Below are 13218 nucleotides of genomic sequence, written 5' to 3'. Positions count from 1 at the left end.
GGCTGAGGGGCCGGGGCCAGAGGCACGCCGCCAGCGGAAAACTTAAGCTGCATTCCTGGTATTTCCCCTGCTGGCTTGTAAAAGTCATCCAGTCCAGCACAACACGGATGGACCCTGAGGACACCGTGCTCCGTGAAATAAGCCAGTTACAAAAGACATACACTGCATGAGTCCACTGTTATGCGTGAGGTACCTGGAGCAATCAGATTCCTAGAGGCAGACAGGAGGTTGGTGGTCTCCAGGGGCTGGAGAGGAGGGAAGGGCGAGCTGCTGTTTAATGGGTGCAGAGTCTCAGTTTTATGAGATGAAAAGAGCCCTGGGGATGGAGTGTGGTGACATCCATGGACGTACTTAAGGCCACTGAACTGTACACTTACAAACGCTTAAGATGGTCGATTCCATGTTATGTGCTTTTCACCACAATTAAGAACAATTTTTTTAATGGTTAAGATGATTTTTTAAGAAGTCACAATTGGTAACTTTCTTCTCAATCAGAAACGGAATCAGCTGTGTACGTGAACAACTGGCAGAAACAAACAAACACAACAAAAGTCATCCATCCAGGGCCCTCGCCACACCCCTGTCCTCCTCCTTGGGAGTAAGATGCTCTCTATTCAGTCAGTGCCTAGATTTCTGGCCCCAAACCTGACTCTCTGTCTTCCGATCCATCCCGCACACTTTCAGTCCCCTCCCCCTCTCCAAACCAAGCCCTGTCACTCAGCACCAGAAACATCCAGAGAAGCCCTTTCAGCCGCACTAGTTCTCAGTCTCTGTCAGCATAGGACAGAGCAAGTCCTCAGCACTGTTTCCTTCTCAGCCCAGCAGCACACCCACAAAGCCCGCTGGTGGACAAAGGAGATGAATGTCACCACTGACACAGCATCCTTCAAAGGCCCTTCCTCCAGCCCACTTTCAAAGGCCACAAATTTTAAGACTGAGCAGGGACCAGCCGGAGACTTCTAAGGGGAGAGGCCGCAGGGGATGGAGCCGGGTGCAGCCCACACTGTTCAGGCACCAGCGCTTCTCTATGGGGCCCTGGGCCGCTGCAGGGCCACAAACTCCCGCACTGCTGAAGGTTAGGGCCTTCAGCGGGCGGGAGCCCCGAGGGATGTTTGAGGCCACTGGGAAAAGGTGAACAGAGGCAGATTCAAGCCTTCAGGAAAGGGCACCAGGCAAGAGTCGCTCTTCAGAGACTACATGCCTGCCTGCACCCTGCATCTCACTTACCTGATTACAGGTGTTAATGTCTACCCCATTCCGCAGGTGATCCAAAGCTTTGTCCAAGTTACCTGATCTTGCTGCCCTCAGAAAGCTGGTAGCAGCATCGGCCTGTGAGGAGAAAGAGAAGCTGTGAGTGGGTCTGTGTGACAAAGATCTCACGATCCATTCAAGCCCAGAGCTGTGAAAAAGGGCCAAGGTCACGGCGGCAGCCAGCACACCCTCCTGTTCAGGTGCCCACCATGGTCCCCAGGCGCGTACGGGCCTGGAGCCCCTGGACAGACTGCTCTCCGCCCACGTGCGGGGCAGCCTTTAGAGCTCAGCCTCCCTTCCTGTTGGTGTTTTTATGAGCAAGCGATCTTGGCTAGGACCCGGGAGGGGCCGGCCTTCGAGAGGGTTCCCATTCCACCAGTGACCGCTCAGCAGGCCTGGCGTCTCACTGCCTCCATGCCTCCACGGGCTCCGCCCTCCTCCTGAGGAGCCCAAAGCTCACTGCCCGGCCCCACCCACTGAGTCACAGCTGGAGGGACCACAGGAACCACACGCAAGCTCTTCGGTGCTATTCTGTGGTTTTGTTTTTAAGTAAACAGCGCGTAGCCCTTACTACGTGCCCAGAACCATTATCGGCACTTGACATATAATACGTATCAACACACACACACACAGATGCATTTCGTCATTTAAAATATCCCCAAGAGGTAAGTACTATTGCCGTCCCTATTTTACAGATGAGGGAACGGAGGCCCAGAGAGCCCAAGTGACTTGTGCAGGTTCACACAGCAGGGAAGAGGCACAGCAGGCGGTCTGGCTCTGCCACCTGAGCCGGCAGGTGCCCCTCTCCAGTTTTCCTGAATGACAGTAAAGCACTTGGGGTCTGTATGCTGAGGCTCAGACACCTACAGGCACATCCAGACCCTGCCCAGGACATTGGTTTGTATTAGAGATGAATGAGAGCTGGGGGAATGGAAGACAACTGCAGGGGCTCCGAGCAGCTCCCCTGCGTCTAGGGGGGCCCTACAGTCTGCAGGTACCTCTGCTCCTGTATTCTTATCTGTAAGCCAGGGAGGGAGGGGGACAAGGCCTGGCTGTGAAGCTGAAAGGAAATATTATACATGACTATAATTATTACATCAGCACAAGCGCAGAGCACGGTGCTCGCACACGGTGTGCACTCTGGGTGAGTTTAACAGGTGAGAACTGTCAGGTGACAAGCCACGTGTGAAGTGGGGGGAGGTTGGGGGGCTTATGCCGTTCCTCCAGAAGATCCACCCAGGGGTGCTCTGTCTGCTTCCACGCTCCCCTCCTCCAAGAACGTGCTGTAGTGGGCTGAACCGTGGCCCCCCAAGATACGCCTGCACCCTAACCCCTGGAGCCTCTGAATGTGACCTTACTTGCAAAAAGCGTCTTCGCAGATGTAATTATGTTATGGGTCTTGAGATGAGATTGTCCTAGATTACCTAGGTTGGCCCTAAATCCAGTGATAAGTGTCCTTACAAAAGACAGAAGAACACAGTCACACACACACACACACACACACACACGCACACACACGAGAGGTCAGAGTGAAGCGGCCACGAGCCAAGGAAGCTGGCAAGCAGCAGAAGCTAGAAGCTAGAAGCGGTCAAGAGCAGTCTGCCCTGGAGCCTCCGGAGGGAGCGTGGCTCTGCTAACACCCTGATTCAGACCTCTGCCCTCCGGACTGTGAGAGAAGATACTTCTCCCGTTTTAAGCCACCAGGTTTGTGGTACTCTGTTAGAGCAGTCACAGGGATGACGGTCCCTAAACATGTTAGATTCAAAGTCTACAGCCGACAATCTCAGCGTCCTACAATGAAACCAAAGCAGGCCTGCACACCTTCACCAATTAAACAGTTAATCCAGGGCAGGAAAGATTCTCCAGCCTTACAGATCTTCACACCGGAGGGCTGCCCCGTGCCCCCGTCCCTGCCACCTCAGGCGAGGATTAATCTGTTGGTTCCTCATGAGCTGGATTCCCAGAAAAATCAGGCTAAGGTTCAGTCCCTCTGAAAATGTCTGTCTGTGCCTGCTGGTTCAGAAAGCCTGTCTGGACTCAGCTGTCTGGAAAAAAATATAGTACATTATTTCCCCAAAATGAGAGTATTAGAGAGAGACACATCTCCCACTTGTCCAAACCACAATCATAGGATGTGGGATGAAAACCTAAGCATGGTGGATACAAATAGAGGTAACACCAACTAAGGACACTGTCACTATTCAAAGCATTGAATCTAGGAAGCAAAGGAGAATATTTATGACAGACAGACAAGCAGATACACGGAGGGCTGGGGAAGCCCAATCTGGATGAGGTGAAGAAGGCTCAATAGTTTCTGTTGTGTGTCTAATTGAACCATGAAATTATAATACTAATATCAATCAATTCTATCTTTCAATCCTGATCACAACCTGTGAGGCAGGTATAATTATTATGTCCATTTTAGAGGTGCCAAAACTGAGGTCTGGAGAGGTTAATAACATGCCCAAGTTCTGTGTTAGTTAACACTCAGGGATTCAGCCCAGGACTCCCTGAATCAAGCCAAAACCTGCCTACTGCCCTTGACCCCGAGGTGCATTCTCAGCGATTTCAAACCTGAGGGTGACCGGAAACCCATGACAGGTGTAGGGGCTGGGAGGGCCCCCATGCCTTTCCCAATTAAACTGTGAATCTATGGCAGAGAAAGGGTCCCTGGCAGGTCCCGGCTCTGACCCTGACCTGCTGCGTTGAGGCCAAGACAGGCCTCTAGGAAGGAATCATCCAGTCCCAGGCCTTCCGTTCCCTGATGATAAAACTGATGGTAAAAATAAAGTGACCGGCTAAGGTCACCTAGATAGTTAGAGGTGAAGTTCAATTGCTAAGGCTTTTTCATTTTCTTTTCAGTCTTCTCTGGGCATAGAGTCGTCAGGACCCAGGTAGGATCCTCAGGGTATCTTACAGGTGGATTATAGGTAATAACGGTGTCATTCCACTGTGTACCCCCCAGTTTTAATTCTACAACTTATTTCCTGAGGTCCTGTTTCAAGTCCAGAATCCTGCTAGGGCAAAGAGAGAGAGTAAAAATCCTGAATATAGGTCTCTGCCCTCGTGACTTGACAAGCAAAGTGATAGAGTTAGAAAGTGATCTATTCCACAGGCATGCAGTGGGCACCTCCTGGGTGCCAGAGAATACTTCAGCTGCAGGGCAAATGGCCCTCTTTGGAATATGAGACCCACTCTTGCCATCTTGTTCTGCTGAATCTCTAACTCAGTTTCCTGCAACTTAATGACCTGTCCTAGGTGCCGTTTCCTGGTGCGTCTAGGAACAGCCTGTAACCCAGTAGGGCAGAAAGAGAGTCAAAAGAATCCAATATGCTCCATTCAGAATATTTACCTGAGTACATACCAACCAGAAAAACAACAATAATGACAAAATACGAACCAGACTAGCTCAGCGCTAGGATAAATTGGAGCAGAGTCCCCGGCCCTCCCTGAGCGCCCCGTCCCTGCAGGGCAGCCTCAGAGAGGCCTCTCTGTGCGGAGAGACCAGAGGAGCTAAAGAAAGCCGCTCGTTGCGTCCAGAAAAATCAGTCCACGATGGCCCTGAACCCTGTACCACCACCGAGAGCTGTCACCCCTCTGAGCACCCACACCAAGGCTGCCCACTTGCGCCTTTGCCCCTTCCTCATCTTGAGCTTTATTTTAACCTAATTTTACCCTTGAGGAAACTGCCGGCACTGAGGGGAGGAGGGGTCACACACATCTCATTGCATACCCGGCCCACATCCCTACAGATTAACCCACGTGATGTCCCCGAACTTCTTTTCACAATGAAACAAGTCACCTTTATAAAGCCCTTCCTGTGTGTTAAGCCCTCTGCACCAACGACTTCACTGGCTCCTCCCAATAATCCCCAGAGGCAGGTACTTTCATTGTCTCCTCTTCACAGATGAGGTAAATGGGTCACAGAGACGTTAAGCATCTTGTCCGAGGTCACACAGCGAATCCTGGCTGGGCAGGAATCTAAGTAGTGCTTCCTCACTAGCCATGTTCTAGTGCCCAGAGATTCCACTCCAGTTCAGCTCTGGCTGGAGAGAGCCTTCCGCCTCTCAGCACTCAGAGGCTGTGCCCACTTCAGCCCTCGCTTCAGGAGGAAGGAAGCAGAGGGGAAAGGAAGGGAATGGAATTCCTCTTGGGACTCAAGTTCTCATCGGGGCTGCTCGTCAGAAAAGGGAGGTGAACCCTTGGTTACCTGAGACGCCCGACTATTATTAAACTTGCACTTCCTGAGGGGGGCAGATACGAATATAGCAATAGATAAGTAGCAGAGGGGACTCCAGTGTCCGGGGAGGGAGCGCCGGAAGCAGGGAGCTCAATGTCAGCAAGTCTGCACCCAGGGGCAGGGGAGGCTGCCGAAACACCGGAGCCAGGTGGAGTCTAGGTTTAGACCAGGTGGGAGAACCCAGGGCCTCCTCACGCCTTCTCTGGGGCTTGAGATGGCCTCAGTTTTCCCAGAACAAATCACGACTGACTTTTTCAAGGTCTCCCAGTGCAAAATCTCATCTCAAAAGATGAATGGAAACTGAGCTCTCATTAATTTCTGTAAACAGTGATAAGACAGTATCTCCTTCCCAAAGGGTCTTGCTTGGGCAAAAGGCAGAGTCACTGTCAGAACTCCCAGTAGAGGTTCTGGACCTTTTCCTGAGGGGCTGCAGCACATCCGGAAGACCAAGTACAGCAGGCGGCGTTTGGCCTGTATATGGGAGGTGCCCTTCACATCTGAGAGTGTCTTCATACTCAGCGCCCGGGTGCTCCTTGGAGCCCAGGTCGGGCCTCCAAGAAAGAACAGGCAGTGCCCGCCCGCACACACCTGTGCGGCCCCTGCATTAGGCTACTGACGACAGAGAAACAGAAGTGAACCCTGGGCCCCAGTGTGCGCTTTCATTAGGTTTCTTTCATTTTTCTTTCCAGAAAGTTGTGCTATTAAAGGTGTCACTGAGGAAACGAGATGTGTAAGCCAGAGTCCCAGGTCCTCTTATGACCTCTCCGCACAAGTACAAGGCCTTGGGGAAAACCCCGTCCGTTCCTGCGCTCTTCCAGCCTCATGCTGGGAGGCTGGGTGATGCAGGATGTGAGAAAAGCCACAGTGGACCCTGACGTTGGACAGGCCTGGCGTGAAGCCCCGCTCCGCCACTTGATGCTGTGCCTCGCACAAGTTCCCAGACCTCAATTCCATTAATAAAATGGGGACAGTGCACAGCTCGCCGGGGGGTCCCCCGGCTCCCTCTCACCCCCATTCATTTCCCGCTGACTCTGGACCTCTGGGCGCTCGTGTTTCTAAGGTCTAGGGCTCAGGCGTGCCGCGGGCGCCCGAGGCGGCCCTTCTCCGGCCAAGGCCAAGGCCGGGGCATCCCCGCAGGTCCGAGTTGGTCCCCGCGAGGGGCGGCCGGTCGCCCCGCACCGCAGAGTCAGCCCCGCGGGACTGTCCTCCAGGCACCTCCGCGCGCCCGCCCGGCCGCCCGGCCACGGGTCCGGCCGCCTCCCGGCACCAGCCCCTCCGCGGCGGCGGCCTCCAGGCCAGAGGAATTTTCCTCTGGATCCCGCTAGAAGCCTCGGCGCCCGCGGACGTGAGGCAACAGTAGGGCGGCTGGCGCGCGTCCTCGCCCGCGCCCGCGCCGGGAAAGTTGGTGGCCGGCGCCCGACGAGCCCGCGGCAGGGGGCGCGGCGGCAGGGACCCCGCCCGGCGCGGGCCGGCCTGGCACTCACCGCGGCGTCTGGACCCGACCTGCGCGGTCGCGCTGCCATCGTCCGGCGCCGGCGCGGAAATCCGAGGCCGCGGCCGGCTCCCCTCCCCCGTTATCTGCTCGGCTGCGCGCGGAGCGCCCGCAAGTTAAGCGGCATCAGGCTAAAAATACAGGCGCCCGCCGCTCGCCTCGGCTCGGCTGGGCTCCGGCGCGCGTACCCTGGCGCCCGCCCGCCAGCCGCTAGTGGGGCCTCTTCATTTCCTCCTCATCCTCGCGTCTGACGCGAAAGGTAACGCGGAGCGATCTCCGGAGACGAGGCCCCTGCGGCCGAGCCCCGCGGCGCGGGCGCGTGGAGGGCCGCGTCCTGCGGCGGCAGGCGGGAGGCGCACACGTCCAGGCGAGGTGAGGAGCTCCACGCTGCATGGCGCTCCCGCCCTGCCTCTTGTCTCCCCGACCGCCCGGGTGAGTGGGCCCCGGGGCCGGCGGAGACGGCCAGGACGAGCTCAGCAGAGGCTATTTATGCCCCATCACCGATCTGCATGTTTCCAGCTCTTGCAGCGTGTCCTGAGATGCCAGCTCATCAGCCTCTTCCAGCTGCTGCCGGGAGCCGCGAGGCGGAGTGAAGCTGAGACGCGGATCTGTTACTACGTCTCCCTCATCCCCCCAGTCTGACGCTGTTTTAGGGAATGTCACCCAAGGCCGGAGGAAGTCCCAGATTCTGCTCCGGGACCACCCTCACCTTTTCGTGTGGTCATTTCGGGGACAGATGTCAAGAGCATGTGTGTGTTGGGGGGGGGCGGTGACACCAGGGATTACGCTGAGTGATGAGCAATGGCCAGCAGAAGCAGTGACAGAGATTGTCACAGCCGCTGGCGATACTGCTTGTCCCAACCTGGATGTTCTGTATCATGAGCCCAGCTTCATGCTCTCTTCAAATAGCAGTTTAGACACGACACCAAATGCTCTTTTCCCACCCCTCCTGCCCCGAAGCATGGGGGGCACCGGACAGCTGTGTGTTTGGGAAGAATGAACCCACTGAGTACCTATTAGGTGAAGGACATATTGCGTTACCTCATTTAACCGTCGCAGGCGCCTCTTGAGGTAGAAGATGCTATTGTAGTTGTGTGGATGGAGAAGCTGAGCCCAGGGAGGTTAAGGTCAGGACCAAGGTTACTACCAGTAAACAGAGGGGCCAGCTGACCCAAAGCCCTTCCATTAGCAACACTGACAAGATCCCCAGCCCAAGTGTGCCCAGTGCCAGGAGGGGACAACGCGCGGGATACCCTGAGGTTAGAAAAAACTGAGTGTTTTCCATGGTAAGGTGCTCTTGTAAATTGGTGGAGCCACTGTGGAAAACAGTATGGAGGTTCCTCAGAAAACTAAAAATAGGACTACCATATGATCCAGCAATTTCACTCCTGGCTGTTTATCCAAAGAAACAAAAACACCAATTTGCATGCACCTCAGTGTTCATAGCAGCACTATTTACAATAGCCAAGACGTGGAAGCAACCTAAGTGTCCATCAAAAGAGGAATGGATACAGAAGATGTGGTACATAGATACAATGGAATATTACTCAGCCATGAAAAAGAATGAAATTTTACCATTGGCAACAACATGAATGGACCTGGAGGGTATTATGTTTAGTGAAACTGAGTCAGACAGAGAAGGACAAACACTATGCTTTTTCACTTATATGTGGAAACGGAACCGTAAAACAAATGAATATTAACAGAACAGAAATAGATTTACAGATACAGAAAACTAGTGCTTACCAGTGGGGAGAGGGGTGAGGGAAGGGCAAGATAGGGGAAGGGAATTAAGAGGTACAAACTACTGGGTATAATATAAATAAGATATGAGGATGTAATGTACAGCACAGGGAATATAGCCGATATTTTGTGATAACTTTAAATGGAGTATAATCTATAAAAATATTAAATCACTATGCTGTACACCTGAAACTAAAAACTAGTATAATATTATAAACTATCTCTACTTCAAGTAAAAGAAAAAAAGTAAGGTGCTCTTCAAATCCATTCGACAATTAGGGGAACGTCCCAAATAAATGGAATAAATAAAGATCAAGAGAGAAGGACAGGATGTTGCCGAAAAAGAGTGATCTGAAGCGTATAATGCAACTAACCTCTCCCATGTGGATGAAAACACTGGAATTTGAAGACAGCGGCATCAGAATTTTCCAGGCCTGAGACCCTCAACACCATCAGAGGACAGGCAACCTCTGCAAGGTGGAAAACGCCACACCCCTGTACCAAAGGCAGGTGTCTGGCTGGGGGAGTCACCACGGCCCCTTCTCCAAGCACAAAAATGCACACATTTTAAAGACACGGGTCACCCTCCAGGTCTCTTGCTCTGTGCTTCTTAAAACTGCTTCTCAGATTTGCTAAAAGCCTCTACATAGAGAGCTTCAATTAATAAATTATGGTTACTGGAACAGCCCTGATCATAGCCCAGTGCAGTATCTCAAGGGATTCCAAAGCACTGTTCCAACATTAATATTTAGAGAGAGAGAAATGCCCTACTCAAATGGCAGATGAACAATATGAACAATATAACAGTTTCAAAAGCACCAATTCAATTGACTCACACGATGGACTGAAAAATAGACCATTTTTAACAGCCGTGTTGAAGTGTAACCAACACACTGTAAACTGCATATTTAAAATGTACCATTTAGTAAGTTTATATATATATATATATACATATATATATATATAAAACCATCTCTACAATCAAGACAATGTACCTCCAAAATCACCTCCAAAAGTTTCCTTCTGCCCCTTTGTAGCCCCTCCCGTTGGTCCCTACCCTTACCAGCACTTGGTACAGTTAGCCTTAGTTTAGACATTCTAATAGATGTGTAGGAGTATTTCATTGTGGTTTTGATTTGCATTGCCTCATAACTAATGAGGCTGAACATCTTTTCAGGGGCCGACTTGCCATTCACATGACTTCTTTGGTGATGTATCTGTTCAAATCTTTTGCCGATTTTTAAATTGGGTTGTTTGTTTTCTGATTACTGAATTTTGAGGATTCTTTCTAGACAGCACATCTATTTTAAAGGTGAGATGAACTGAGATCTTACACGTAAAGTGAAATGTTCAAAGTTAAATAGCAAAAATTCCCAGCCCAATTCTGATACCCAGGTAGTATAACTCCTAAGCCCCGGGTTCTTTATACCATAATTGCTATGGGTTATATAAAATCACAAAGAAAAAGGATGAACTAGTCATAGTGGACCAGAAGCTGAATACAGCCCATGGTACTGTTGAGAGAATGGGAGAGGGACTGAGGTATTATCAGAGGACTTGAGTACTCAGGACTGCCCAAAATTCTGTTTGTTTTTTTTTGGCCGTGCTGGGTCTTGGTTGCTGCCCGCGGGTTTTCTCTAGTTGCGGCGAGTGGGGGCTACTCTTCGTTGTGGTGCGCGGGCTTCTCATTGCAGTGGTTTCTCTTGTTGCGGAGCACGAGCTCTAGGCAAGCGTGCTTCAGTAGTTGTGACACGTGGGCTCAGTAGTTGTGGCTCGCAGGCTCTAGAGTGCAGGCTCACTAGTTGTGGTGCAAGGGCTCAGTTGCTCCGCAAGGACTGCCAAGAATTCTTGACTCTGGTTGTGACCTCAGTAGGGTTGAGGTTTTGCAACTTAGATACGCAGAGTCGGACAAAGCCCAAGAGGAGAAGAAGGAAACAACTTCAGGCACGTTACCCAATAAGGCCTGAGGTTAAAGGACCTGGGATGATCGACATTAAAGAAGAGAAGGCTCAAGGAGATAGCCCTTAAGATGTAAACCCCTCCAGCACTAGAGTCTGGGTCTCAGATTGGGACTACTTCTATGGTACCCCTTTCCAGGTGCCATAACCACCATGATTCAATTATAAGCTTCCTACAGGTAGAGGCAGCTTGGTTCACGTGTCCTGTATTCCCAGTCCCTCTGCTTCACTTTTCCCACCTGCTCCCCTATGTGACTAGCACAGACCTGGGCAGTGGTGCTGACTGCTGTATGAACATTTCCTCAGGTCATAAGGAAACTGTAAATCATGGGGTTAAATTGATGTGGAGAAGGTTTAGATCAGAAAGAAAGAATTTTTTCCAGTGGTAAGGGATGTGACTTAACAGAGCTCATTATTCAGAAAGAGCTGAATCTTTGCTGGGGATCTTCGGGGTAGCAGAGAAACGTAACTCATCATTTGATATGGTGTAGAGAAGCGCAGGATAAACTAGATGACTTGGAAGGGTTTCTTTGGGCTCTAGGGATTCAGAAAGATAAGCCCTTACTTTTTTTTTTTACCATTAATTGACTGTCCCTCCTCAACCCTCCATCACTCCCATACCCTTCGACAACTGCTCCTTGCCTGTTTCCTAATTTTTTTCGTACCTTAGGGCTGCGCTTTTATTACAGGTATTTAGTGTACCCGGGAGATTGCCTGTGAGAATCACTGAAACCAAAGCAAACAACCAAGGCAAAGGACCAGAAAGGAATTGATGGGCTAAAGGAAAAGACCAGGGGTGCTTGGTAAGGACCCCTTGTTCTATCTTCCAGGTTCATGGCGTGTGCAGTTTTTTTCCATCGTGCTAAATATTTTACCAGCTGTCTCTGCAGTTCCTCACAGACAAGCGTAATGAGGTGCTGGAGGCTATGGCCGTGGAGTTCTTTCCTCCAGGCTATATCAGCTACATCAGGAGGAGACAGTGTGGGGAGAAGAAAGGGATGCAGCATGCAGAACCCCCGGATGGAGTGGGAGCCTGGCACGGCTCCGGGGCCCCCCTGCCACGAACTCCCCCGTGAATCTCTGGCTCTTCCAGAAACTGGGAGGATGATGCTTCTTGCTCAAAAGCCTGAAGCAAAGGATCCCAGGTGTGCGGGGCTCTCAGATGAACCCCAGGATGCTTTGGGGGAACAGAGCTTCAGGCGGCAGCCAGCCTGCACCCAGGCTGGCTCCTCTCTATAGCGACGTCAAAGCTGAGATTCAGGGCAGACCCGGGATTCCAGAGACGGGCCACCTGGCACCTCATGAGCCCCGAGCAGTGACCACGTCTCTCCCCCTGCAGGTCACTGGAGGGCAGAGGGCCTCCTGCTTCTCTCATTTTAATCCTCTGCAGTCAAGTCAGACTTGGGCCTCACTGAATTGCAACGTCATCATTTGCTTTTCCGGGCATCCTTAAAATACTCACAATTAGCGGGCCGCCAACAGTCGAGCTGTGTAACTTCTGATAAAGGGAAGTAACTTTTCTGAGCATGGGCTTCCTCATCAGTGACATGAAAATAACCTTCTCCTGTCCCCCACCCCCGGGTATTGTGAGGATTATGTAAAAATGCCCAGCACCACTGCGGGCACGTAGTAGGTCCTCAGTAAACGACAGGGATGCTCTTTTGTCCTCCGCCCCTCCCTTCCTTCACCAAAGCTTGGGTCAAAGGTTAACTCCCGCCTCCCGCTCCGAGGTAGGGGGTGTGACTGATTTTGCTTCTACGCTGGAAAATTAGGGCCCCGTCACCGCTTCTGCAAGGTCAGACATTCACGGCGGGATGCGGGCCCCCAGGCACCCCCAGCACGATGCTGGAGCCACTGGACCTCTTGGGCTTTCTTTCACTGCATCATTTTCAATTTCCATTGTCTCTGCAGTGGAGAACCAATTCTCAGGGTGCGTGTACAGCTGAAGCCTCGCTCCCGAGCCCAGCCCGGGCCCACAGCTCCTCCCCTGCCGACAAGGCTCGCTTTGCCCCCCGCCATTCTTCTATCTGCGTCGCCCCGCGCGCGCTCAGGGAGTTGCCCCGGCCCCCCGAGTCTCTGTACGAGGCCGATAAGGGCGCGCGCCAGGAGCCCCGCCCTTTCCACAGAAAGGCAGGCTGGCTTATCACCACCTGGGGCAGCGGTTAACCACCCGGGGAGTCTGCGAACCACCTAGAGCATCGCCGGGCGGGGCCGGGGGAAATGTCTTTCGTCGTGTGTGCCCTATGGCACCCTCCGGCCCTAACCCCCTCCGCAGTTAATTAGGAAGGAACTTCGCAGGATAGATGCTCCAGCTGGCGTGTTGAATGAACCAAGAAATCCGGTGTGACTCCTCCAGACCTTTGGTAGTGAGAGAGGAGAGAGAGGCGAGGAAAGAGAGCCTGGCTTGTTTCCCCGTTTAACGCTGTGTGGCGAGCTCCGCGCCAGTTCAGCTGGCGCAAGGATCCCGAGAGCGGCGCCTATTTAGGGAAGTGATCGGAGCCGGGTATCGGGTGCCACGGTGCTGGCGCTGGGCT

The 13218-nt window shown here is 52.4% G+C and overlaps 1 protein-coding gene across 12 annotated transcripts in view; it reads right to left on the bottom strand.

Moving 5' to 3' along the window:
* Positions 1-7499, bottom strand: part of ANK1 (ankyrin 1) — a 96910-nt gene extending 89411 nt beyond the window's left edge. For 3 of the 12 annotated variants that reach the window (XR_009538278.1, XM_060136526.1, XM_060136527.1), the window contains exons 1-2: positions 6976-7499; positions 1228-1329 (exon numbers count right to left, since the gene is read on the bottom strand). Coding sequence is in view for 10 of the 12 variants with exons in the window: in XM_060136526.1 (XP_059992509.1) it covers positions 1228-1329; positions 6976-7014 (141 nt within the window). In the remaining 2 variants the exon portion in view is untranslated. The remainder of the gene's footprint in view (positions 1-1227; positions 1330-6975) is intronic. The other 9 variants (XM_060136520.1, XM_060136523.1, XM_060136525.1 and 6 more) reach the window with 5 other exon arrangements.
* Between the last annotated feature and the right edge of the window lie 5719 nt (positions 7500-13218).

This window comes from Lagenorhynchus albirostris, chromosome 21 (assembly GCF_949774975.1).
Source record: "Lagenorhynchus albirostris chromosome 21, mLagAlb1.1, whole genome shotgun sequence".
Taxonomy (NCBI): domain Eukaryota; kingdom Metazoa; phylum Chordata; class Mammalia; order Artiodactyla; family Delphinidae; genus Lagenorhynchus; species Lagenorhynchus albirostris.
The sequence above is the reverse complement of the archived record's forward strand: the minus strand, read 5'-3'. Positions and strand labels throughout refer to the sequence as shown.